Below are 27,489 nucleotides of genomic sequence, written 5' to 3' on the forward strand. Positions count from 1 at the left end.
TTATTCGTCTTTGACGATAATATTCTCAGTGAACTCTCGTCCATACGATGGATTTATTTAGCCCTTTGGGCTCGTCCACGGATTGTGTTTCTTCACACTTAGCATTCGTCCATGGTTTGGACGATGATAATCGAATTTCTCTTCGTCTTGAACTTGGACGGGTATATTTGGAATTTTATCTCGTCTTGAGCTTAGACGGAGATACCATGAGTTTTATCCTGTCCTGAGTTTGGACGGACATACCTTAGGTTTTATTTTTCTTACTTTATCCTTATTTGAAGGAAAGCACATAGACGATACATCCTTGCGTCCAAGGATTTTACTCGTCTTTGGCCTTTCGCCTTCCGTGGATCATCTTGAATCATAGAAAATTAAGGATTCCCATACAATCATACATATATTTAAAAATATCTCATATATATATTTGGAAATCCATACTATGTGATCATTCGTCCACAATATTAGCACATGCTGGAGAGCTAGTGCTTTTTAGGAAACTAAGAATATTTAAACATAACTTCGTCCATGAGCAACACAAAATACATACACACTTAAAACGCAATAGTAGTAATAAGCAAATCCAACATAATACTATTTCTTCAAATCGTCCATTTCAAATCGTCCATGGTACTCGTCCTGCAGCAACACTCGTCCATGATCACCCTTTATTGATAGTACCTTCTCAGGTGTTCAACATTCCAAGGGTGTTCCAGCTTCCTTCCATCCAGGGCTTCCAAGTAGTAGGATCTCTGCCTCTTACAGTTGATTACCCTGTAAGGTCCTTCCCAATTTGGTTCAATTTTTCGTGGGCCGAATTTTTGTGGCCAAAGAAACCTTCTTCAGGACGAGATCCTCAATGTTGAAGCGCCTAGGTTTCACCATGGCGTCATGCTGCCTGGCCATGAGGTTTTTGTCCCTTGCTGCTCTTTGCTCCGCGTCCATCCTTACCTCGTCTATAAGATCGAGGTTAAGACGAATTTGTTCTTTGTTTTCTTCATCTTGATACTTCATCACCCTGTGGCTGGCCATGTGCACCTCTGCAGGTATGACTGCTTCACTACTATAAGCTAGTTTGAAAGGAGTTTACCTGGTAGGGGTCCTTGTTGTTGTTCTATAGGCCCACAAAACACCAGGTAATTCGTCTAGCCATACTCCCTTTGCTCCTTCAAGCCGAGTCTTGATAATTTTTAATAAGGATCGGTTTGCTACTTCTGCTTGTCCATTGGCCTGTGGGTGGGAGGGTGAGGAGTAGTGATTCTTGATTCCGAGTTGTTCACAAAATTCTCTGAAGGGTGTGTTATCAACTTGTCGTCCATTGTCAGACACTAACACCCTTGGTACTCCAAATCTGCATATAATGCTCTTCTAAACAAAGTTTTTGACATTTTGCTTTGTGATTTTTACTAAGGTTTCAGCTTCCACCTGTTCAGTGAAATAATCTATCCCCACCACCAAAAACTTCATCTGTCTGGTTCCAGTTGGGAAGGAGCCTAAAATATCCAAACCCCACTGTGCGAAAGGCCAAGGGGACATCATTGGGGTAAGGTATTCTGACGGTTGTCTAGGAATATTACTGAATCGTTGACATTGGTCACATACCTTAACATATGCCTTAGCATTAGCTTGGATGGTTGGCCAATAGTATCCTGAACGGATAACCTTGTGGACGAGTGACCTAGCTCCTGAATGGTTACCACACGCTCCTTCATGAACTTCTCTAAGTATGTAATTCGACTTATCTAGGGCCAAGCACCTCAGGTATGGTTGTGAAAAACCTCTTTTGTACAGCACTTCGTCCATAAGGACGTATCTAGCCGATTTAACTCTGAGCTTCCTGGCTTCGTCCTTCCCTTCTAGAAGCCTTCCGTCTTTCAAATATGACACTATTGGGGTCATCCAATTTTCTTCACCTTCTATCTGTAGTATTTCTGGGAGGTCTATACTTGGCATGTATTGTATTTCATCAATCTTGTCCATCGCTTCATTAGCGGAGGCTTCCTTTGCCAAGGTATTTGCTTCTATGTTCTCTTCCCTCGGGATTTGAACAAAATTAGCTTCTTTGAATTTCTTCACAAGGCGTAACACCTTCTTCAAATACATCTTCATTCTATCTTTCTTGGCTTCACATGTTCCATTTACTTGCCCTATGACCAACTGTGAGTCTCCCAGGACAAGCACCGAGCCCGCTTCTATAGATTTAGCCAACTCCAACCCTTTAAGAAGGGCTTCATACTCCATTTCATTGTTAGTTGTCTGGTACTGCAAGCGAACCTTGTAATTCAACTTATCTCCTTCTGGTGATTGCAAAACAACTCTTATACCCCCTGCATACAGCATAGACGATCCGTCCACATGGACGACCCATTTTTTATTGCCTTCTATCTCTTCCAAGTCCTCATGGTTCGGAGTGAACTCTGCAATGAAATCTACCAGGGCTTGGGCCTTGATTGCATTCCTCAGCTGATACCGAATGTCAAACTCACTGAGCTCAACTGCCCATTGGATCAGTCGTCCCGCAGCTTCTAGTTTGTTCATTGCCTTCTTGAACGGATGGTCAGTCATGACATTGATGACATGAACCTGGAAGTAGTGCCTTAACTTCCTAGAAGTTGTTATCAGTGCAAACGCTAACTTCTCTATCAATGGGTACATTCCTTCTGCTCCTCTCAATGCTCGGCTAATGTAATACACAGGCTTTTGCACCTTTTCTTCCTCCCTGATCAACGCTGAACTCACGACATGCAGGAAAACTGCTAAATAGAGATATAGTTCCTCTCCTAGCATGGACGGACTTAACAATGGAGGCGTAGTAAGGTAGTACTTCAGGTCCTAGAAGGCCTTCTTACACTCGTCCATCCATTCAAATGCCTTCCTAAAAATTTTGAAGAAGGGCAAACACTTGTCTGTGGCTCTTGAAACAAACTTGTTAAACGCTGCAACTCGTCTAGTGAGGGATTGGACTTCCTTGATGTTCTTCGGTGGCTCCATGTTCAATATGGCTTTGATCTTGTCTGGATTTGCCTCAATTCCTCTTTGTGAAACCATGAATCCTAGAAACTTTCCTGATGAGACTCTGAATGCACATTTACTTGGGTTCAGTTTCATCTTGTATTGCCTAAGTGTTTCAAAGGTTTCCTGAAGATCGTCCAAGTTGCTTCCCTCGTCTAAACTCTTCACTAGCATGTCATCCACGTACACCTCCACGTTCCGTCCTATCTGTGGACAAAACATATGATTCACCAACCTTTGATAAGTTGCCCCTGCATTTTTTAGACCGAAGGGCATCACCTTGTAACAAAACAAACCTTGACTGGTAATAAAAGAGGTCTTTTCTTGGTCAGCCTCATCCATCTTTATCTGATTATATCCTGAGAAGGCATCCATGAAGCTCAGCAACTGATGGCCAGCTGTGGAATCCACCAGTTGGTCAATGCATGGTAAAGGATAACTATCCTTAGTGCAGGCCTTGTTCAAGTCAGTGAAGTCTACACACATCCTCCACTTGCCATTTGCCTTCTTTACCATCACTACATTTGCTAACCAATCCGGGTAATAGACTTCCCGGATGAAATGCGCTGTAGTCAGCTTCTGAACCTCTTCCTTGATAGCCTTGTCTCTTTCCGAAGCGAAGACTCTCTGCTTTTGTCGAACAGGCTTAAAAGAAGGGAACACATTTAACCGATAAGTAATTACCCTTGGATCAATACCATGCATGTCATTATGACTCCACGCAAAAACATCGGTATTCTTCCTCAGAAACTGGACAAGGTCTTCTTTCACTTTCTCTTTCATCCCTGTTCTGATCCTAGTGAATTTCTCAGGATCATTTTCTTGTAATAAAACATCTTCCAATACTTCAGTTGGTTCTGCGACAATTCTTCTTTCTTCTATACTCATAGTCTGCATTTGCTCGTCCACAGCCAACATGGCTAGATAACACTCTCTGGCTGCCAACTGATCTCCTTGTGCTTGTCCAATCCCATATTCCGTAGGAAATTTAACTGATAGGTAGTAGGTGGATGTTACTGCCTTCCAACTGTTTAAAGTTGGTCTTCCAATGATGGCATTGTATGAGGATGAACAATCCACCACAAGGAAATTCACTTCCTTAGTTATCTGCTGCGGGTATGACCCCACCACTATAGGTAATGTAATGGTGCTAACGGGTTGCACTTTCATTTCTCTGAATCCTATCAGTGGTGAGCACGTTGGACGAAACTGATCTCGTCTAAGCCTTATCTACTGGAAGGCGGGATAATACAATATATCCGCCGAGCTTCCATTATCCACCAACACCCTCCGGGTTGTATAACCTGCAATGAGTAGGGTAATGACGATCGCATCGTCATATGGATGATGAATTCTCTCAGCTTCTTCGCCCGTAAAAGAGATTGTTGGCTCGTCTACTTCTTTCATCCTTGGGGGTTGTCCAGTGAGTTGGACATTCTGCACCGCTTTGAGATACATCTTCTTTGCCTTGGAAGATTGTCCTGTCGAAGTCCCACCAATGATAACCCTTATTTCTCCGAGTGGGGGTCGTGATGACTCTTCCATCTTCACTTTCAATTTTTCATCCTTATGATCTCTTCCAATGAAATGCCTCAACTTTCCTTGTCTAATGAGATTCTCAATCTGCTGCTTCAAGTTATAACACTCGTCCGTATCATGCCCATGATCTCTATGGAAGCGACAATATTTATTCTTGTTGCGCTTGTTAGGATCTCCTTTCATCTTCTTTGGCCACTTCAAGGAAGGATCATCCTTGATTTGCATGAGCACCTGATCGAGTAGGGCATTTAAGGGTGTGTATTTCTGATTCCTTGCTGATGGGCCTGCCTTCCTGGTATCTCTATCTCGATCCTTTTTATCTTCTGTCCGTCCCTTCTTTGGACGAGGCCCTTGATCAGGGTGACGTGTGGGGTTAACTTCCATTCTCTCAGCTCTCTTCCTCTTCTTAGCTATGATTGCATCTTTGGCGTTCATAAAGTTTTGGCTGAATGGACGAGTTCAGCCATGGATTGGGGCTCCTTTTCATACAGCTTGTGAATGAATAAGTCTGAGTTAACCCCATTATGGAAGGCTGCCAATAATAGCTTGTCATCCACTTCGTCCACTGTCAGGGCTTCCCTATTGAAGCGTGTGATGAAGGAACGCAGGCTTTCATTCTACCCTTGCTCTATAGTTAACAAACTGGATGAAGAACGCTTGTGTCTCTGTCCCCCAATGAAATTATTAACAAATAATTTGCTTAGCTCCTCGAAAGAACTTACAGAATTTGGGGGTATTTTGTTGAACCACACTCGTGCTGGTCCCTTAAGTGTGGTAGGAAAGGCTCTGCACATAATCTCGTCTGGAACCCTTTGGAGATGCATGGTAGTCTTGAAAGTAGCGATATGATCGAAAGGATCACGCGCCCCATCATATGAATCCAGGGAAGGCATTTTAAACTTTGGAGGCAATGGATGGCCATTAATGGAAGCCGTGAAAGGAGAATCTGTTCAGTGAACCAAATCCTCTACGGGATTCGTCCTTCTCATGTTCTCCTTCATCTCGTCCATAACTTTCCTCATTTGATCCATCTCTTTTTCCAAATATGGCACCCTTCATGAAGTGGTGCCCCTTGACTGGTTCTCGTACTCAGCATTTCCCCTTCTATCTTCTTGACTTTGGGCTTGTTCTTCTACATGTCCTTCACGGCGCTGCCTCTCTATCTCCCTAGTTAACTCTTGATTCTGATGGGTTAACTCCGCCATGGCGGCTGCCATGGACTGTATGTGTTGGATGGAAGGAGATTGTGTGACAGGTGCTGATTGGCGATCTCGGTTGGGATGACTGGAAGCATCCCTACTCTCTTGGTGGCCTAGGCTAGTGGCCTTTGATCTAGTCCGAACCATACAACCTTTTGTCGGAGAAGAATAAACTGTCAAACTTAAAGTTTTCACAGATATTTCTTTTCCCCACAGACGGCGCCAACTGATGATAAACAGAATCAATAGGCTTAACAACTCGGCTTCGATGGGCTGAAAGCGGTAGCGAAGGCCTGAAAAACGAACACGCTGTCAGAGGAGACCGGGATGGACTGGCCCAATACCCTCCGATGGCTAAGTTAGTATCTTCTCACCAATGGAGTTCTAACTATATTAGGAGTAAAAATTTCAGTATCTCATACCTTTGCGTGTTTCAGACTAGCCCTTATATAGAGAACTTTGGGGCGGTTATTGGCTCGATAACTTCCCCCAGATTTGTGGAATCCGGACATAACTTCCTTAACGGCTATAGAAATTATAACCGCTACTGGAAGTTACATACTTGGGAGGAATTGGTGGCGATGAATATGGGCTGATTAACCGCTCCAGAATTTGCCAAGTGTTGTGTGGTCGTCCATGAGCAATGCCCATGGATGATTCTTTGTCCTACTGTTGGGGTCGTCCATGCACTTTGCACATAGACGACTCTTTCAATTTTGATTCTGAGGATTTCATCGATCCATACTCAGGGACGAGGTGGCTAGACGAATCAGAGATGTTCTGGCCATCGTCAAGCTAACTGGTGATCATGGATGACCCTTCTGGACGAACCATAGATGTAATTTTTGCTACACCATTAGCCCTCATAGAATTGGCAATCTTGTTTTGACTTGCAAGGTATGACAATATGACAGATATTAAAAACCCATTCAGGCAATCATGAACATAAATCGAGCATCTTTGCCGAGCCCAAACCTACATCAGTAGGAAAAACTCTTATTTCCATGTCCCAATACAAAGCTACTACGTTAATTGTTAAAATGACTAATACTCTGGAATTATACCTTCAGTAAAATTGAAGCCTCTCTTAACTCCTTCCATCAAAGAAAAGTCTTCTTAATAAGTTCTGAAGTATCTTCTAAAAACATGTCTTCCAAAATACTACTATTGTACTTGGGTGTAGCCTGTGGAATACCCCCTTTAATAAAATCACAAAACTAGTTAACAGTTTATGTGAAAACACCACAACAATAACATACTTAAACTGAAGAAAACTCATTACCATGAGTCAAAGCACTTATATTGCTCCGTTTCAGGTTCAACTTTTTTATGGTAAACAGGGAGTTTGTTGTAGGGATTATCCTTACAAAAAACCCAGGAAGTCCAACAAGCTCCGTAGCTGCAACACAAATAATATTTGCTCACTTGGATTAATAGAAAAAAAAAATAGAAACAGAGGGGAAAAACATTGTACTCATGGTGTGTATACAAAGCTACCCAAAATAAACCCACAATATTTGTTCAGTCCAAATTTGCAAGATTAGGTGTGGCAGTAAAATAACAATCCAATAACTCAGATAAAGTAAATGCCAGAGGAAAAATAACAGTTAAAAGTTATACTTATAACATTAGAAAAACAAACCTGGATGGACAAGCAATACAGGTTTTCGGGCCTCGTTTTGTAGGGTAGACCATTCAACCTTAACTGAGGAAAATTTCAAGTACTTCTTGATTATGGAAAGGTATAGGCACCGTTTCGCATGATACCGATAATTCAAATAATCTTTCTCATGAAAGCACTCCTGCCAGAAAAGAAACATTATAAAGAAATAGTAATATGCTTATATTGATACATATACTTAACAATGTATATCATGTATACCCAAGAGTATTGGAAAAGCAGATTCTGTAGCTACTATCTGGTAATATAGTACCCAATAAGTTTTGTAGCTTACTATCCCTAAGCTTTAACTTTTAATGGTCAAAAGAAAATATTAAAAGCAAGATGATCCCTTCCCACCCCAACAAATGCTTCATCACCGAGTTATAATAGTTTGGATCCATCTTATAATCTATGTAACATGTACTCAAATATAATTAATTAATTGATGCTCTATGAAAAGTTCCATGTCTTCTCAAGGCAATTACCACTAGATATAAGTCAAGGTGAGTAACCAAACATCTTTCTTTACATGCTACTTTGACCTTTGATAAGTAGCCATTACCACTATTTATTACATATATTCCACCCCATCATGACATAAAAGCACTAATTCTCTCATGTTGGTAACAATTGGTGTGCTAAAACCAACTTATGACAATTGTATACACATCTAAATTAATAAAATCAGCGTCCTAATAACACAAAGCTCATCCATTTGCAGCATGGGATAGCTTGTTAGCCTACATCAACAGTATGCACATGCAACTACCTATGCTATAATTATAACACAAAGCCAGTTCATTTGATCACGTGTAAAATAAGTTGAAAAACAAAATCAATATACACAGTTACAAGCCTAGTTTTTATTTCATTTTATTATTTAAGATTTTATTTTTGTTATTAGGAGTTGGGTAATTAGATAACAATGTTAGCCTAGAATAAATCTTATCTACTTGTAGTATATTAAGATTAGGTTTTTTTTCTTTAACTTAAATGTTAGCTTTATCTTGTAAAGCCATCTATGTTAATTAATAAAGGAAGCTGAGTAAGCTGAAAAATATTATTATTGAGTGAGTTCACTTTGTACGCTGGGACTCCCTTGAAGTAGTCCATTTATCAATTAGGAGGTCTTGGATCCCTCAAAGCAACCAACAAACCAATTGGGTTTGTATCATACATTGCTACGTTTTACCAATAAATTTTTATATGGTACGTTTACACAGGCACTCAATGAGTTTTGAACCTATGATCTCACCATCCATCCATTCTTAATTTCTTATTAGAAAAGGAAGTAGCATTTGGGCTATAGCTCGTCAGCACATGACATGGAGCAGATATGCTATGCACTATGCAAGATTGCTACAACATAATAATGCACTAAACACAAGTAGAAAACAAGTAACACAAATGATAAATTAGTTATACATCAATCACAAAATTAATCAATTTTCATCAAAAACACATAAAGGAGATTAGCTATACAAGTACCTTTGGTAACCGAATAAAAAGATCAACATTTATATCAGGCTTCACTATGCATTGTATCGTGTAACTCCCACCGATTTCAATAGAAGTTGGCTTCTTGAATTTGAACTCAACTTTGTCCACCCCAATGTCTCTCACAAAAAAAGGAGCTTCATCCGCTGTTACCTGTCCATCAAGTTCAATTAGTAACTTACAAAGCCTTTTTTATCGAAAATTTATTCCGTTTCTTTCTGGCAGCCAAACAGAGAATTAGGGCCCTAGGGTTTTGGAAAGAGAGTAGCGAAAGAACATTACCTTTAAGTCATCGGGGATTTTATCGATGGTGTCTTTGATGGCCGAAACAGTGTCATTAACATTCTTGGATAAGGTAGGCAAGTAGTCGAGGGTGACCTCCTTCAACAGCTCCCTCACTTTCAAGTCCATGGAGTCTGACTCCATTGTTGTTCACTCTGGTTGGCGATAAGGACGTACCAAGGATTTAAAGTTAGGGAGGCCTGGAGATAAGCGAAAAAAAAAAAAAATCAAAAAAATTCACAAACATTGTAGTTGATTTTCTCATGATCTATAAATAAAATAAAAATTATATTTATTATCTCACAAAAGGACTAATCAAATGGTGACAATTTTATTTCGATAAATTTGTGTCACATATTTATTATATTTCATTTATCTCTTTCTGTCTCTTTATCTCTGCTGCCTATTCCCAATATTGCCCCACTACCTACAAACAACAATCAATCAAATTCTTTATATATTATCACTTTATTATAACTATATATAAATCATGGAAAATGCTAATAATATTTTATGAAAAGAGAAAAAAAAAAAACAAATAATATTTTAACAGCTTTTTTCATTTCTCATAAAAGTTGTGTTAAAACTTTCCTAAAATAGATTGTTAATCATTGCCTAAGGGAACTCGATAGCGTGACCCATAAAAAAAAAAAAAAAAATCTAAGACAGACAGAGACTCCCAAGCCCCAAACACAATCACACATATTCAAATTCAATTCACAATCATACTCAGCAAAAAAAAAAAACGACAACACAATCACAGATTCCCACAATCATCTTCAGCCAAAAAAAAAAACAACACAATCAGTCAATCACAAATTCACAACATAAACATTATATCAATGTTATGTTAGGTTTTGAAGTTTACCTCCGGAGACAGCGGTGGGGTTAGGCAAATTAAGCTGCCGGAGGCGACGTGGGTCTGTGGCGGTTGAGGCTAGGCGGCGTCGTGCGTGGCTGATAGTCTGTGTGGCGCCGTGGCTGACCGCTCACTCCAGTCAATACTCTCTCTCTCTCTCAGTCTCTCTCGGTCTTTTATCTCTGTTTCTCAACTTTCTCTCTCTTTTTTGGTTAAGGGTTTAGTGTAGGGTTTTAGTGGAGAGTGTCCAGCTAAGGGTTAGGATCTGCTTAAAAAGAATCTAAGGTGTACAAAGTGCCACCTCAATTAAAAGTTTTTCATTTAACCAAATAACAAATAACTATGGTAACCAAAGTTAACTATGGTCTAAAAACAAAAGAAAGCACCGGACCCTTGTATCTGCATTTTGGATCCCCTTCAAGACTCTGTTCTTCAATCCCAACTGCCCATCAGCCACCGGCCACCATCTTAGCTATTATCACGCTACTGATAAGTTGGAATGGTGTTCTTAAGCTTAAGAACAACTTCGACCGAGGGCTTCCCGTACACAAAAGCACCAACGCAACACTCCGATTCACTCCTAGACTCCGCCCTATTATCGGGCAAATCCGAACCACCACCACTACCATTAGCTTCAACTGAGTCATTGACACAAGTATCCACATGTACAGACACCTCTTCTTCAGACCTATAAGACTGCCCACAAATCGGACATTCATACACATTCAGTGAATACCCATTTTGTGATCTCTTTCCAAAAGTGATCATCGAGTCAAATGGATCGAACCCGTTTGCCCGCTTTGCGATTTGGGGTCGAATCATTCGTCAAATCCGACCTATCGTTGTGATCAGAAATGGGTGATTTCTGAGGCAAAGGCTTGGGTTTGGAATTTGAAGTCACAGAACTAGGTTCTTTCCAAGGCTGTGGAGATGGGTTTGAGTTTGGGAAGAAGGGCAAGAGAGAATTGGATTTGTGGGTCCTGAAGAAGAAGAAGATCCCAAGACTCTACCTTGGCCCTTGATAATAGCGAAGATGGTGGCCGGTGGTTGATGGGCGGTTGGGATTGAAGAACAGAGTCTTGAAGGGGATCCAAAATGTAGATACAAGGATCTAGTGCTTTTTTTTTTTGTTTTTGGACTACAGTTAACTTTGGTTACCATGGTTATTTGTTATTTGGTTAAGTTAAAAATTTTTAATTGAGGTGACACTTTGTATACTTTAGATTCTTTTTAAACAGATCTTATCTCTTAAATGGACGCTCTGCATTTCAAATAGAAATGGAGAGGATCCATATCTTTCAAACTTGAAAGAAGGAGGGGGGTATGGGGTTTAGGGACCTTAAGGCTTTCAACTTGGCGCTCCTTGCTAAACAAGTTTGGAGATTACAACATAATCCTAACTCGCTGGTTCAGAGTCTATAAAGTGAAATATTTCGTGAAGAGCTCTTTTGGTCAAGCTCACCTTGGTAAAAGACCCTCGTACACTTGGAGGAGTATCATGGCAGCTAAGGGGATCATTGAGAGGGGTTCGAAGTGGTGTATAGGTAATGGTCGTAATGTCCATATCTGGGAGGATCGATGGCTTCCCAAACCTGATTCTTTTAGAGTGGACAGCCCAGGAATGCCCCAAGGAGAAGCAGAAATGGTGTCGAATCTCATGGATTTTGAGAAGAGAGGGTGGAATGTGGATAAGGTGAGGAGAACCTTCCTTCCCCATGAAGTTGTATCAGTTTTGAGTATCCTGGTCAGCCCTCGTTTGCCAGAAGACTCCGTTGTCTGGGGGTGGACTAACAATGGTAGTTTTTCCGTTAGAAGTGCATCTGGTGTAGCGCTGAAGTGGCTGAAGGACTGTAGTAGGAGACCCGAGCTTGGAAGCTGCTCCGATAATTCCAAAATGAAAGCCATCTGGAAGGTGGTTTGGCAGCTGCAATGTCCTAGTAAAATCAAACACTTTTTGTGGCGCGCTTGTAAGAACATTCTTCCAACAAAGAATCGGCTTATGAGTAGAGGGGTGGGTCAGGAGGATGGTTGCAATCTGTGTGGCTGTAGTGAGACATCTGAGCATATTTTGTGGGGCTGTAGCTACGCTGAGACGGTGTGGTATGATACAAAAATTAAGCTGCCATTGGTTCCTGTGTCAACGAAGGAGTTTGTTGATGTAATATGGGAAATTTTGAAATTACGGCCTACCATTGATTGGGTGGTGTTTGCGGTTACAGCGTGGAGTTTGTGGAATAACAGAAACTTTGTAACTCACGGTGGACAGTGTAAAGGGCAGGGGGCGCTAATTAAGGCGGTTGTGGAGTATGTTGAGGAAATCAAGCAAGTGAGACCTTCACGAGTTGGACTGTCCCCCCTTCCCCCCTCTCCTCCTTGCCCTTGGCTGCCTCCTCAGAAGGGCTGGTATAAAGTTAACACTGATGGTGCCGTGTTTAGCGAGGAGGGCTACTGAGGTATTGGTGTTGTTATAAGGAATGAGAGGGGCCTTCTCATAGGGTCGATGAGTAAAAAGATTGAGGTGCCTCTGGGTGCTTTAGAAGTTGAAGCCAGAGCAGTGGAAGAGGGTGTCCAGCTTGCGTGGGATCTAGGCCTAAAGAAGATTGTTATCGAAAGTGACTCACAGTCCGTGGTCAATGCCTTGCGCGTCCTCAGTATGTCTCTAAGCAGCATCCTTAAAGTGGTCGAAGGTACAGTTTCGGAGCTTAGGTGCTTCGATGAGTGGGATATCTCCCACACCCGTAGGAGTGGAAACTCTGCGGCTCATGTTATGGCAAGATATGCCAAGTTGGTTTCTGATTGTATTATCTGGGTGGAGGATACTCCACCCTCAATTGCTGCTCTTGTGCAGCATGATGTACTTTGTTTGAACTGCAGTTCAATTTAATGAAAGTTGCTTATGTTGGATATCAAAAAAAAAAAAAAAAAAAAAGAAAGTCTCAACCAAACCAACTGAAATAATTGGAAATCGTTGGCTTAGTGTAGGGTTTTCGGTTTTTGGGCCTTGGGTTTGGGCGTTTGGTTTTTTTCAAAAAATTTCTATTTGGGTTTTTTTTTTTTTTTTTTTTTTTTTTTTTTTTATATGCATAGATTTTTTTTTTTTGGTTTTTTTTTTTTTTTTGATGAGAAATATTGCAATTTTTATTCATTTGCTTAAAACAGTACATCTTGAGTCAAAGCAGACTCAATAGGTGTAGGGATATCCTCAATCCATGTTACAAAAGTTTCTAAATCTTTGGCATGTTGTGACAACAGATGGGCTAGCTTGTTTCCATTTCATTGATTTCATTTTTTTGTGACAAACATCTAAATTAAAGTAGATTAATGTATAAAGTCATTCTATTTATATATTTAATATTGTCAAAAAAAACTAGAAATAAATAATAAAAAGAATGATTATGTGGCCAATGATGTGACGGATTAGGTGGCACAACAGGAGAATAGCAATAATAAATACTACATTTTCATTTTTTTTTTTTTTTGAGATCAACAATAAATACTACATTTTAATTTCTTACGTTTTAACTTTTAGATATGTATAGATAAATATAAATGTAAGACATGTGAAATTTAATAAATTCAATATTCATAGAAAAAAAAATACTCATGTAAAAAATATACAAATTTAAATAAATGTCATGTGTCTTACATTTTACCAGAAATTGGAATACATTTGAGGATTTAAATGAAAGGGAATCTCCGACTAACAAACTCAAACATTGCATTCATCAGAGATGATTAGAAATGACAAAAACTATTGATAAACACAAAATATATTTTTTTAAATAAGGATCCAAAATTCTAATTAACCACTGTGCAATTGGAAAACATTTGAGGATTTAAATGAGAGGGAATCTCCAACTAACAAACTCAAACATTGCATTCATCAGAGATGATTAGAAAATGACAAAAACTATTGATAAACACAAAATATATGCTCTGGAACCCTAGTGCACGAAATCAAAAATAGGTCAAGTCACATATATATACATACAAATGAGTTGAGTTTATGTTACATTTGGTGTAATTTCAAGTTATAATACATCACCCAATATTTTTTAATTAAATATGAATTTTGACAAATCCATCGTTAGATTACATTATCTTTGTATATTCTCTATACTTGCAAAATTTCAAAGTGATTAAAGATTAATAGTCATGTCATTAATCAATTGTTTAAATTTAAGTTTTTATAGTTTAAAATAATGTATAAAAGATGGGTTTATGGATTGAATGGTAAATTACATCCGATTGGCATGAGAATTGGCATGATGTTAAGACCATATAAAACATATAATTCAATAGTTAAATTTTCAAAATATGAATTCAATAACAAGTTATTAGATGATGTAACATTGCTTAGAGTTTGTTACATCAGGTGTAACTTAATCTCAACTCCATATATATATCTATCTATATAATAACTAATAGCCGAAACGTTTGACCTGTTGTTGACCACACCTCATTGCGCCACGTGGCTACATAAATTAATGCCACATCTGCCATTAAAAAAATAGAACAATGTGTCTTTTCGGTGATTTCCTTATTTAGTTTCAGTTGGTAACTGCTTCAAAACATATAACTACTTATTTACCTTTTGTTTTCTTCTTATCGTTTTTCCGTTTTCTGTTTTTTTTTCCCCGCTGCGAGAACAAATTCAGCGAACGTCGTTGACAAAAAACAGAGTGTCCTTGCTGCTACTGCTATTGGTAATTCCTTTCTTCACAAATATTAGTAGGTCTTGCTAATTCTTGCATTAGTTGGCCTAACTCTTTCAAACCCACACCGTTTCAGTGGGTAACCATTTACAGCGAACGTCGTGGACAAAAGAACGGAGTGTCCTTGCTGCTACTGCTATTGGTAATTACTTTCTTCACAAACATTAGTTGGTCTTACTTCCTCTTCCATTAATTGGTCTAACTCTTTCAAACCCACACCGTTTCTGTGGGTAACTCTTTTCATTGTATGTTTTGATTTATACAACTTTAGTAAATTTTCCAAATTATACCATGTTTGCTTTGGCGATAGAAAAAACCGAATGTTAGATAGGCTAAGAAATATACAAACCACGGGAGGGTTGGGTTTCTGCCTTTAAATTATTCATGGCAGAATTTGATTGGTTTTGTAGTTCCATATATCGAATACTCTTCAATTTATTTGATATATCATAATATAATTTACACCATATTCTTTTAACAGTATTATATGAGTGATGCTACAAATGAATCTGTCAACAACTTACCAAGTGAAGAAGATGCTAATCCTACAAATGATGCAACTGATGTACAGCTCACACCTATTGCAGATCGACAAAAGAGAAAGAGGAAACAAAAAGTCCTTTAATCTATTGAAGCTTATGTTACAAATTATTTAAACTTTTCTTACAATAATAGGTGACCTTACAAAATAGGTGATAAAGGAATAGTTGGTGTTAAATATTCTCAGAATTTGGGTTTTTTTTTTTTTCCAACATGTTTTGGATTTATTTGATGGATGCATGATTATCCACCTGTCATTTTCTCATGTTTTTGGCAGTGATATTGGTTCTGTCTACGTGTATTGGTGTGTATTGGTTTTATTTGACGGATGCATGGTTGTCCACCTGTTGTATTGGTTTTGTTTGATGGATGCATGTTTGTCCACATGTTGTTTTCTCATTTTTTTTTGCGCAGAATAAACCAATTGCCGATAAAGTGTTTTGCCTTTGTCATATTTGCTGTGTTTGCTCTGTGTCTGAGATATTTTCCAACCATTGTATAAAGTTGTTTTGTCTTCTTGAATCTTTGTTTGATTGAGCATTGGTCTATATATTTACTGGTCAAAGCAAATGTTTTATTTGCATCTCTTGGTAAGTGGTGATTGGTCATTGTATACACGATAGTATATGGTAAGGCAATGAATAACTGCCTTAAGATTGTATGTTTCATACATTGTATGGATAGTTGAGGATATTTAAGATTTAATTCTTCATTTTATTTTAAACTTAAGTTTGATTTTTATTTTTCATTAAGTAAACAAAATAGTTTCCCCGTGCATGTTAGGGCAGTTGGGCAGATTGTGGAATCCACATTAATTGCTTGCACAATCCCTCCATCCTGCAGTCTCTCTGGTACTGTGGCAGCTAACTCAACCCCAGCATAACCACAACCAACAACAGCCATACGAATTGGAGAGCCCTTACCAAAGTTCGTCCTCTCCAGTGTTCTTAGCTTATTGTCAACCTTCTGCCTTGCAAGAATATTATCATGCGAAGCCAGGGAACACTAATTTGTTGCAACATAGAATGAAAAAATTTATTTTCAGTCAAGCACTCACGTGTGCATCCTCCAGGGTGGAGAATGGCAATGCAAACTCTAATGCTTCTGGTACAACATCAAGTTTTGATTCAGCTCCCAAGGCAAGAACCAGCCTGGCTGTCCAGGGTAAAAGACCAATAATTAAAAAGAAAGAAAAGTCAAATCAGTAGGGCAAAGCAACCTTTACATTAAAGCCACGAGAACAAAGTAGAGTAAACCAATTGTTTGAGAAAATTTTGTGTAGAGTAAACCAATTGTCGATAAAGTGTTTTGCCTTTATCATATTTGCTCTGTGTCTGAGATATTTTCCAACTATTGTATAAAGTTGTCTTGATATTTTCCAATTAAATTATATTATATTAAGATATTTGTCTTCTTGAATTTTCATTTGACTAAGCATTGGTTTAAATATTTGCTGGTCTATGCGTATTGTGCCTCCCCTGCATTGTTTGGTTTTGAAATATAGTTGGCTTATAATATATTATATGATATTAAGCCTTTTTGTCTCTTACGATTTATTGCTTGGCTGGGCATTATTTAGATTTTGTGGTGTGTTCCTACTGTGCTGCTCTTTTTCTGCAATTCGGTGATGAAGTCAAAGCAAATGTTTTATTTGCATCTCATTTTCAAGAGGTTATTGGAGTGAGTTAAAGGTTCTTATCATGAAACACGAATGTGTCATCTGTGAATGTCTTCATATATTCTTATATCGTAAAGTTCAAAAATTCTATTCATTTATAGGTTATGGTCTAGGTATAAAAGTTTTATACTAGATTGTAAAATTTCTCTTGACATAATTGATTGCTTTCTTAGGTAGGTTATCCCCGTAGTGATTTTGTCCTTTGGAAACTTTTTCCATTGATTTTAGACTTTGTCACCAAATTGTGTGTCTATTGCTTTAATTATTTATTGCTTTCCAACTTGGTGAGGGCAGATTGTACTATATTTGTTTCTAAAATTTGAAAAGGCAATTGGCATAATTGGACACTAATAAAAGAATCTGTTACATAATTGTTGTGAGGTCAAAAACTCAAAACCTTCTTTTCATACAACATTATATATACTATTATTAAAATTGATAAAAAAAAAATTATAATATATCATATGAATAAAATCATATAATGTGTATTTGGTTATCTGTTTATGTTTTTTTTTTTCTTTTTAATAGAATATATGCATTGAAATTTGAATGTTCTTTTGTCTATTTTTAGTGATCTTTAACTTATTAATAACTTTTTATCCTAACGAGTTATAATCTAATTTGAAACTCTAGGGCCATGTTTAAGTTAAAAATTATTGATTCATTTTTCAAAAGAAATGAAGATGTTAATTTAGAACATAACACACTTTTTGGTTCTAATGTTGAAATGTCAACTTCCAATAAGCACACTTTTTGGTTCTAACTGCCTTAAGATTTTTTGTTTCATACATTGTATGGATAGTTGAGGATATTTAAGATTTAATTCTTCGTTTTATTTTAAACTTAAGTTTGATTTCTATTTTTCATTAAGTAATTTAATGTTTCATCTTTATACAAAATAGTTCTCCCGTGCATCGCACGGGTTAGCGACTAGTATATATATATAACCGAAACCTTTAAATTTTTATTAACCTCTCCAGAGCTTGCTACATTATTATTATTTTTTTAAAAAAAAAAATTATATATATATATATATATAACCAAAACCATTAACTTTTTATTAATCTTTCCAGATCTTGCCACAACATTATTTTTTTTTTTAAACAAAATTATTTTTGTTTAGTATAAACTTAACAAGGAGTAAAACTCTATCTCTCTAACAAGTCCAACTTAAACTTAAACTCAAACTCATCATTATCATTTTTTTAAAACAAAATTATTTTGTTTGGTCCAAACTTAACAAAGAGTGAAACTCTATCTCTCTAACAAGTCCAACTTAAACTCAAAATCAAACATTGAAAATTTATCTCCATATTTGCGAGGTTAATCATGAACATTATAAAAGCAGTGCAAACTCCAATATTTTTTTTTAAAGCCGAGTAGAGGTATAAACCCTTCTTCTGTTATTTTCTTCTCCTCTACTTTGTTAATATATATATTATGGATTTTTATGTATTTTTTAAAAAGTAATTTTCATACATGAACCATCAAACTTTTTTTAGCCTTTTTGTACAAGATAAAAAATCTTGCAATAATTGAAATATTAGGTTGCTGCTGCTGCATATGTCTTTACTTTACCTCACAATATGAAAGTATGTTAATTTCTTGGGCAGAAATCTTATATACAATATATTAAGAGGAGGGATGGCTTTCATTATTTCAACGTGGGCTCCTGCTCAACATTTTTTAGCGTAAGCCACATGCTGATAAGGTTCATTTAAAGTTTAGACCCGTTAAAATTTAAAACTTATTGTTTTATGGGTTCATGTACTTTTTTTTTTTTCCTTATATTTCTCTTTTGAATAGTCATATATTTTTTGAATTTTTTCAATAACTTAATCTTTAATTATATACTTTTTTTGGCATTTTGGAAGTTTTAACATCTAAATTTATGTTAGTTTTTGTAATATTTGAACATGTTTAGCATATTTCAATGACTATACCATGTATTATTTTTTTGAAGGTAATCAATTTTTCTTTGATATTTCTCTATTGTGTAATCATATACATTTTGTTTTGTTTCAAAAATTTATAGGAAGTAAATCTTATGATTCTTTGATATTTTTTGGCCTTTCAAAAATTTTAACATCTAAATTATTCTTTTGATGGTAACACATCTTTCTCTTATATTTCTCTGTTGTGTAGTTATATATATATATATATTATCTATAATTTGTAGACTCTAAATCTTTTGATTCCTTTCAATAGTTATAGTAATGGATTATTCTTTTGAATATAACCCATCATTCTCTTATATTTCTCTATTGTTTAGTCATGTATATTTTGTTTTATTTCAATAATTTTTAAACAGTGAATCATCTGATTCTTTAATAATTTTTGGTCTTTCAAAAGTTTTAATATCTGAATTTTTGAATTTTATAAGCCATTGCACGTTTAAGCAATGACTTCTTCATCAAATTGTAACACAAATTGAAGTTTTAGGGTCATAATTTGCAGCTTAAGCCTAATAGATATGGGATATAGGCCCAATGAGTCAAGTACAATAAATTTGTAGAAAATGGGTGAAAGAACTAGGCTTTTTATGAATTTGACAACGGCGAATACAGATTCAAATGATGAACAAGCAAGTAAAACAAGTAAAACTAAATGAAATTATCGTCCAAGAAGGTAGATTATGATATAAATCAGTAGAACTAAGTGCTAGTATGATTTTTTCGTGCCTCCGTCTAGCGTGGGATATCCCTCACAATATATAGTTTCTTTCCAGTCATCTTGATCCTACACTTTTTAATCATCTAAGCCTTCACTTGGGTGCATGTCCTATTAAACACCTTTTCTGGCTTTCTGTGAGGTGTGGTAGCAAAGACTGCATTGTTCAGGAGTCTTCTCCACATAAATGCGGTTAGAAAAGTAGTTGTAGTGCATTTAATACGGTGATAGCAAATTTTCTTTAGATATTTCTGAGTTTTTATCGTTCATGTACGTGTATGAGGCTCATCCTTATCATGAAAATCTCCTAGAAGATTGCCTAGCTTGTTGCAATACGGACTTGATTTGTGTTCATCATATCCAAGGGGGAGTTCATCCTCAAATTGTCCTCCCCGCTCCTTCCGTATGTGCTTCGAAACTGGTGGTCTCTCTCTCGATTACTTTTCCCCTCCTCGGACATGCCCACATTCCCAGATAAGGCCTAATGCCCAATATACAAATTTGGGCCTCTATCCCTACAATAGCCCCTCAAAATTTCAATTTTTAACTCGCATTAGAAGAGAAAAAGTGGGATTTTGATTTGACAAGAAATGGGGACATCAAACCCCTGAATTCACACGTGTGGGAGTATGGTTTTATGCACCTCAGAAGTGCTACTGACGTTTCAGAGCTTGTGAGACATCATTAATTGCTTCAGGTGGCGTTATGTCTCTTACATCTAACGATGAGGCGCAAATCAAACGGTTGACATTTTTCTTAAAATTTTAAGCGGGATAACTCCTACTTATTTTTACTTTCTACATAAAGCTTTAAGGGAGACCATTTTTCCTTCATTTTATAAACTCTCAAACTCTCTAGCATCCTCAAGCATTCAAAACTCACAAAGCCTACTAAATTGTTAAGCTTTGCACACGTTTCCTCTAAAAAATCTTTGGGAGTTTCTCTAAAGATTTCAGGGATCACCACGCACTTTCGTTCGTGTAAGTTTATTATGTTTAAATCTTTCCTTTTCTCCTCGGCTGACCTTCTCGGCCTTACAATTTTTATTTCTCCCCTTAGAAACTTTGGTAGCTCCCTTTTAGTTTGTCAAGATGGGTAGATTTAAGAACTTACTGGGCTCCCCCACCAAAATAGAAGCCTTTAAGGAGAAGTATCACATACCACGGGAAGTCGCACTATGATACTATCCCCTAGACCAAATAGAAACAAACTGAGAAGAAGGAGAGGTCCTCATTCCTATGATAGCATTCATAGAAGGGGGAATGACCCTTCTAATGGGTAGGATAACCCAGGATTACCTATTCAACCATAGGTTATGCCCCCACCAATGCGCGCCCAACCTATTTAGGGTCTTGGGTAGCGTTGATGCTCTTAATGAGCACATGGGTCTGCGGCTCGCTTGGCATAATGTAGTTCACATGTATGAGGTTCACTCCTAAAAAGCTGCGGGATACTATCTTAAATCCCACTCGGATGTGGTGAGATTAATATCGTGTCTACCCAAATCCAACAAGGGTATGAAGGACAATTACCTTATAACTTCGGGAGCGTGGCACGATGGCGTTCACTGCCCCGTCCGAATGGGAAAACCAGGTGGGGTGCCTTAGAATTAGGTTTCTTAGTGATAGATTTGGACTCTTTAACCTTGATCCTGTCTTGCCCCTTTTTGTTTTACTTTCTTTTGATAACGGACTATAATTTATAATCATATTTCTCTCCATCTGTATTTATAGATAAAAGGCATGTAGCACCTAGGCTCAGCTTAACCAACGTTGAAGCCCTTAACTACCTACTGAGGTTTGAGGTTTTTGTAAGCGAAGATAGGCAATTGCAAGCCGTTCACCTCATATTGGGTTTTTAGCCCATCTCAGACATATTCCAAGAAGTCAATCACGCCATAAGGGTGGGCAACCCACAGATAAACCAAATTGATGTATCTTGGCCCCAATTTTTAGCTCAACACGACCTTCCTCCAGTAGCACACCCCTTCCCACAAGGCATTCCTTTGATCATCCAACCAATTTAACAAATTCCTTTTGAAGCAGCAGCCAGAGAAGGGGTTGCTTCTTCTAGTTCCTCACTTGAAGAGGAAATTGATAAATTTCATTTCAGTGAGGAGGAAACTCAAGGAGTACAAGTGATTTCAGTATCAGACGCTGAGGAGGAACTGGACAGACATTCTAGTGTTCACACCCCTATTCTTGTGGTCACCCATTTGGAATACACTTCAGACGAGGAGGAAGAAGAAATGGCCTTGAATACAGGAAGTAAAAGTCTAAGGGACCTTATGAAAAGAGAAATAAAGTATCTGTATCAAAAGAGACCAATAAGTCTTAAGTCTCAGCTAACCTTCCTCCTCCCCCTCCTCAGATTCCCACTAACCTTGGGCCCAAGCCAATTCCTAAGTTAAAGAAGAAAAGTACGAACGAGACGCTCGACGAAGGTAAGGTTGGCCCTATGAAAGGAAATAAACAACAGAAGGTGGTCAAAGACCAGTGAGGCAAAAGGTCTGCTTTCGTTGAAATCCGAGAGGATCCTCTCGGGGCTGATGTACGCCAACCATCGTGCACTTAATCCCCTAAGTTGGAGGTAGATGGTGCCCCTATCACTTGGGATGCTTTAGTTCGAAGCTTTCAAGGAGGGCATTCGGGTTACATTGCTGAAGCCTTAGAGCAACCATTTCTTCTCCCAAAAGACATGGATGCTTACAGGCGCCAAAAGTAGCCCGATCTTTTCCTATCCCTGAAAAGGGATCTTGCTATGGTAAGTGATTTGATCCACCCTTCTAATTGAATACTTAGTCACTTTCATTCATTCTTTTCCCTTGTATTACATGGAATTATTCTGTTCTTGTTATGCAGATTACCCAACAGGTTTACGTGGCCAAGGAATGGGTTAAGGATACCTGCAAAGAAGTTGAGGTAAAAGCCCAAGCTCACGCTGATATCGAGAACGTGTTAGGGAATCTTAGGCAGAATCACTCCAAACTGTCCGAGAAATTGAAAGAGGAGATTTAGACCAAGGACAGTGCTGAAGTAGACCTTAAGATCGTGGAGAGGCAAGCCAAGGACCAATGCCAGAAGCTATATGTGACTGAAACGAACTTGGCCACAGAAAAGCAGTTGGTTAAAGATCTCAGGGCTGAACTCCAGAGGGTTAAGAAGGTAGCCTAACTAACCAAAGAGGCAACTGAGGCTGAGAAGCAAGCATCCTATCAACTTAGTGTAGAACAGACACAAGTTAGACTTGCTGAGGAGCTTTCTGCAATGTTTAGGGACTACTGCGATGTGTCATGGGACAAAGCCCTTGACGTTGTAGGGGTCATAGCGAACTTAGAGTGAAGGCAACCTAGACATAGATATTACCATCAAGAGATCTGTGAAATCCCAGGTTCTCCCCCTTCTTCTCCTGCTCATGTTCCAGAGACTTCAGAGCAGCCTATGACCATTCAAACTACTTTTCCTCCTCCCGAGGCTTTGAAAGGATCTAGCATAGCTACTGATCAAAGCCAAGGGGTCGAGGTGGTTAAAGATAAGAGTAAGGATGAAGGGAAGAGGCCCTCAGCAGAAGCTAAAGGTGCTGCTAAGGCCAAAGAAGCTGAAGCCAAGGCATAGGATGCCGCCTCCTCCCAATCGAGCCAAAAAGATGATGCCCCAGCTCCAAAGACTTAGGCTTAGCATTTAGAATTTTCTTGCTATAGTTTTATTCTCCTACTTTTTTTTTAAGTGGCACTTTGTCACTGAATGTAATGTACTCTTCTTTTGCACTTAATGAATAGATTTTTATTTCTGTTTCTCGTGTTTTCTTTTATATGCTTTTATGCTTATTGTTATTGCAAATGATTTTGAACTGCTGCCACTTTAGTTTCCATAAAAACCAACTATAATACCGTGCTAGTCATGCTAGAAATTTTTAATATCACTAAAGGCTAAATGTAATAAAGATAAATAATCAACTCCATAAAGCAATAACAAAGTGGGAAACATTCTTCTCCCTGCTTAACATTTGAATAGATAATTGAGGACTTTACCTCACTTAGAGTTATAAATCTGAGGGTTTTAGTCATAGATTTACACATGTTTCAACACATGGTAGGTAATAAATAGATATTATGGTGTGCTAATTTCCCTCAGATATGTGGTCTGAAGAAACTTATACACCTAAGGTTCTGTTTAAACATTTATAAAAAATGACAATGTATTAATTTTCCCAAAGCAATTGGTTCGAGGACTTCAGACATGACTAAGGTTCTGTTTAAGCATTTATAAAGGTCTTATTGAGTGTTAATTTCACCTAAATACATGGTCCGAGAGACCTAACATGACTTAGGATCTGTTTAAACTCTTATAAAGATGCCATTGAGTGTTAATTTCACCTAAGCATGTGATTCTAGAGACTTGACATGACTTAGGATCTGTTTAAATTCTTATAAAGATTCACTAGTGATAAGTATAATACCTTCAAATAAGAAAAGAACAAATAGAAAAAGGAAATTTTCATTAATAATAATACATTTTCAGGTTGTTTACATTCCAAGGGTGCGGTATTACATGCTCATCCAAGTCCTCCAAAAAGTATGCTCATATACCAACCATCGAGGTGACGTTGTAGGGTCCTTCCCAATTGGGCACTAGCTTTCCCCATGCTAGATTTTTTGCATTACCTAGAACCTTTCTCAGTACTAAATCATCAGATACTAATGGCCTTGGCTTTACAGTGGCATCATAACCTTGTTTAAGTTTATGTTGGTAGTAGGCTAATTGAACCATTGCATTTTCTCTTCTTTCCTCAATCAAGTCTAGGATTTTTTCTTGCAGCTCGTTGTTATTGCTTAGACTGAATGTGTTGGTTCTTAGTGTTGGGAAGGCAGTTTCTAGGAGAATGACAGCCTCTACTCCATATGTCATTGAAAAAGGAGTCTTTTCAGTAGACCTCTGAGGAGTAGTTCTGTATGTCCAAAGGACATGTGACAACTCTTCTACCAATTTTTCCTTTGCATCATCGAGTCACTTCTTAGGTCTGTTCACTATGGCTTTGTTTACTGCCTCGGCCTGTCCATTTCCTTTAGGATAAGCCGGGGTGGAATACCGATTCGTAATTCCCAGATCACAACAATATCTCCTAAAAGATTTGTTGTCAAATTGAAGGCTGTTGTCTGAGATGAGAGTACAAGGGACCTCGATTTGCGAGACAATATTTTTCCAAACAAATTTCTTGGCATCCACATCCCTGATATTTGCCAAGGGCTCAACTTCAACCTATTTGGTGAAGTAGTCTATGCCGACCAACAAATATCTTTTATTCCCTACTACTTTAGGGAATGGACCAACAATATCCAAGCCCCATTGGGCAAATGGCCAAGGGCTAGACAGCAGATTAAGAGTTCCTCCCGATTGGTGTATGTTTGGCACAAATCTTTCACATTGATCACATTTCCTAACATATTCTAGGGCTTCTTTTTGCATGCTTGACCACCAATAACCTTAAGTGATGGTTCTGTGAGATTAGGATCTGCCTCCTGTATGGCTTTTGCAAATCCCTTCATATAACCCCTCGAGAAGTAACTCGAACGCCTCAGGATGAATGCAAAGTAGGTATGGTCTTGAGAAAGAGCACTTGTATAACTTTTGGTCCTCAGATAACCAAAAACGAGGCGCTTTTCTCCGTATCTTCTCAGCTTCAGACTTATCCTCTGGTAGGACATCGTCTTTCAAGAATAATGCTATAGGGTCCATCTAGCTAGGACTTACCCTGATTTGATGAAACTGGACCACTTCTCCCTTCTCTTCCCTGGGTCCGCATAAGTCTTCTATAATGATAACCCAAGGTAAACTTTGAGCCGAGGAGGTTGCTAGAGTGGCCAAGGAGTTAACATGTGTATTTCCATTTCTAGGGACGTGAAATAAATTGAATGATTCAAAATTTGATCATAGATGTCTAGCTTGACTTAGATACCTTTGCATTCTCTCATCTCTTGCTTCTATTTCACCATTTATTTGGCCAACAACCAATCTTGAATCAGAGAACATCGTTACCACCTTTCCTCCCATTTTTCGTACCATGGACATTCCCTCAAGCAAAGCTTCATACTCAACCTCATTATTAGTGGCCGAGAAGTCCAATTTTAATGATTTCTCAATAGTGAGCTTCTCGGGTGAAATTAGAACTAGTCTCACTCCGGATCCCCTTTGATTTATTGCTCCGCTGATATAAACTTTCCAAGGTAGGGGTACTTGTAGAGATATGGTGCCAACTAATTTTCCATCCATGTGCTGTATTTCCACTATTTCTTCTAACGAGGGTTTAGCGAATTCAGCTACTAAATCTACAAGGATCTGGCCTTTGATAGAAGTGTAAGGCATGTATTTGACATCAAAAGCTTCTAGGATGGTACCCCATTTAGCAATCCTTTTCGTGTAATCAACACTTTGTAATATGGACCTGAGTAGAAGTTGAGTGAGGACAATCACTGTGTGTGCCTGGAAGTAATAAGGAAGCTTTCGTGTAGCATGTACCACTGCTAAGATGGCTTTCTCCAGTGGCAAATATCGGACTCGGCCTCTTACAGAGATTTACTTACATAATAGACTGGCTGTTATATGCCACTGTCAACTCGTATCAACACTAGGCTTATTGTGTGAGGAGCTACAGCAATGTAGGCAAACATGACTTCATCTGCCTCTGGACTAGACATAATAGGCGATCGGGATAGATATTCTTTAAGCTCTGAAAAGCTAATGTGCACTCCTCGATCCACTCAAATCTCTTCCACTTATTCATTAAGAGGAAGAAAGGTCGGAACCTATCAGCTGAGTGAGATATAAACCTGTTGAGGGCAACGGTCATTCTGGTAAGTTTGTGGACCTCTTTGGGGTTCTAAGGAGGTTGTAGACAGTTAATGGCTTTGATCTGGTCAGGGTTAACCTCAATTCCCCAGTGAGTGACTATGTAACCTATGAATTTGCCTGATCCCACACCGAATGAACAGTTCGAAGCGTTAAGGCGCAGTTTATGTTTTCTTAATATTTCAAATATACATCCAAGGTCTCTCATGTGCTCGAACACCACTTTACTTTTTACCACCATGTCATCTATATAAATTTCAATAGTCTTACCCAGTTGGGGCTCAAACATTCTAGTCATCATTCTCTGATACGTTGATCCTGCATTTGTCAGACCAAAAGGCATCACCTTGTAATGGTAGTTTCCGATAGGAGTAACAAAAGCCGCCTTCTCTTGGTCGTCCACGGCTAATGGTATCTGATGATATCCTTGAAAGGCATCCAAGAAACTCATCCAAGGATGTCCCACAGTCACATCTACCAATTAATCAATCCGAGGCATTGGGAATGGATCATTCGGGCAAGCTTTATTAAGGTCTGTGAAGTCCACACATACTCGCCACTTCCTGCTCTTTTTCTTCACCACTACAGTATTGGCCAGCCATTCAAGATAGAATATCTCTTTGATAGCCCCTGCTTGCTTAAGTTTAGTCACTTTGTCTTTGACGGCATCAACATGTTCCTTGAAGGGGCGCCGAGGTGGTTGCTTCTTGGGACAGATGAAGCTTAAGTCCACTCTTGAGGCTTCATAATCATTCCAGGAAAACACATCTATGTTTCTTCTGAGAAATTCTAACAGCTTTTCCTTCTCCTTAGTGGGTAATAAAGACCCAACCTGAAAGAACTTCTCAAGGTCATCGCCAATAACAATTTTGAATAGATCTTCACATCTCGCCTCCCCAGTTGGAGCATCAGTGGGCAGGACTAGAACCATTAATTGCTATAAGTTTCCTTCAACATGAGTTGAGGATTCGGCCTCAAGTTGATACCAGATGG

General features: G+C 38.3%; 2 protein-coding genes and 1 pseudogene across 2 annotated transcripts; all 3 read right to left on the reverse strand.

The window, feature by feature from the left end:
- Positions 1-1,365: 1,365 nt before the first annotated feature.
- LOC136071201 (uncharacterized) lies at positions 1,366-2,784 on the reverse strand. Its single transcript, XM_065782215.1, has one exon. The coding sequence runs from the start codon at positions 2,782-2,784 to the stop codon at positions 1,366-1,368; it is 1,419 nt and encodes a 472-aa protein (XP_065638287.1).
- Positions 2,785-4,239: 1,455 nt separating this feature from the next.
- LOC136071203 (uncharacterized) lies at positions 4,240-4,983 on the reverse strand. The gene has a single exon (XM_065782225.1). It carries the CDS (start codon positions 4,981-4,983, stop codon positions 4,240-4,242), a length of 744 nt encoding a protein of 247 aa, XP_065638297.1.
- A 5,462-nt stretch (positions 4,984-10,445) lies between these two features.
- Positions 10,446-11,209, reverse strand: LOC136071206 (plant UBX domain-containing protein 2-like; annotated as a pseudogene).
- Between the last annotated feature and the right edge of the window lie 16,280 nt (positions 11,210-27,489).

This window comes from Quercus suber, unplaced genomic scaffold (assembly GCF_002906115.3).
Source record: "Quercus suber isolate HL8 unplaced genomic scaffold, Cork oak 2.0 scaffold_15, whole genome shotgun sequence".
NCBI lineage: Eukaryota > Viridiplantae > Streptophyta > Magnoliopsida > Fagales > Fagaceae > Quercus > Quercus suber.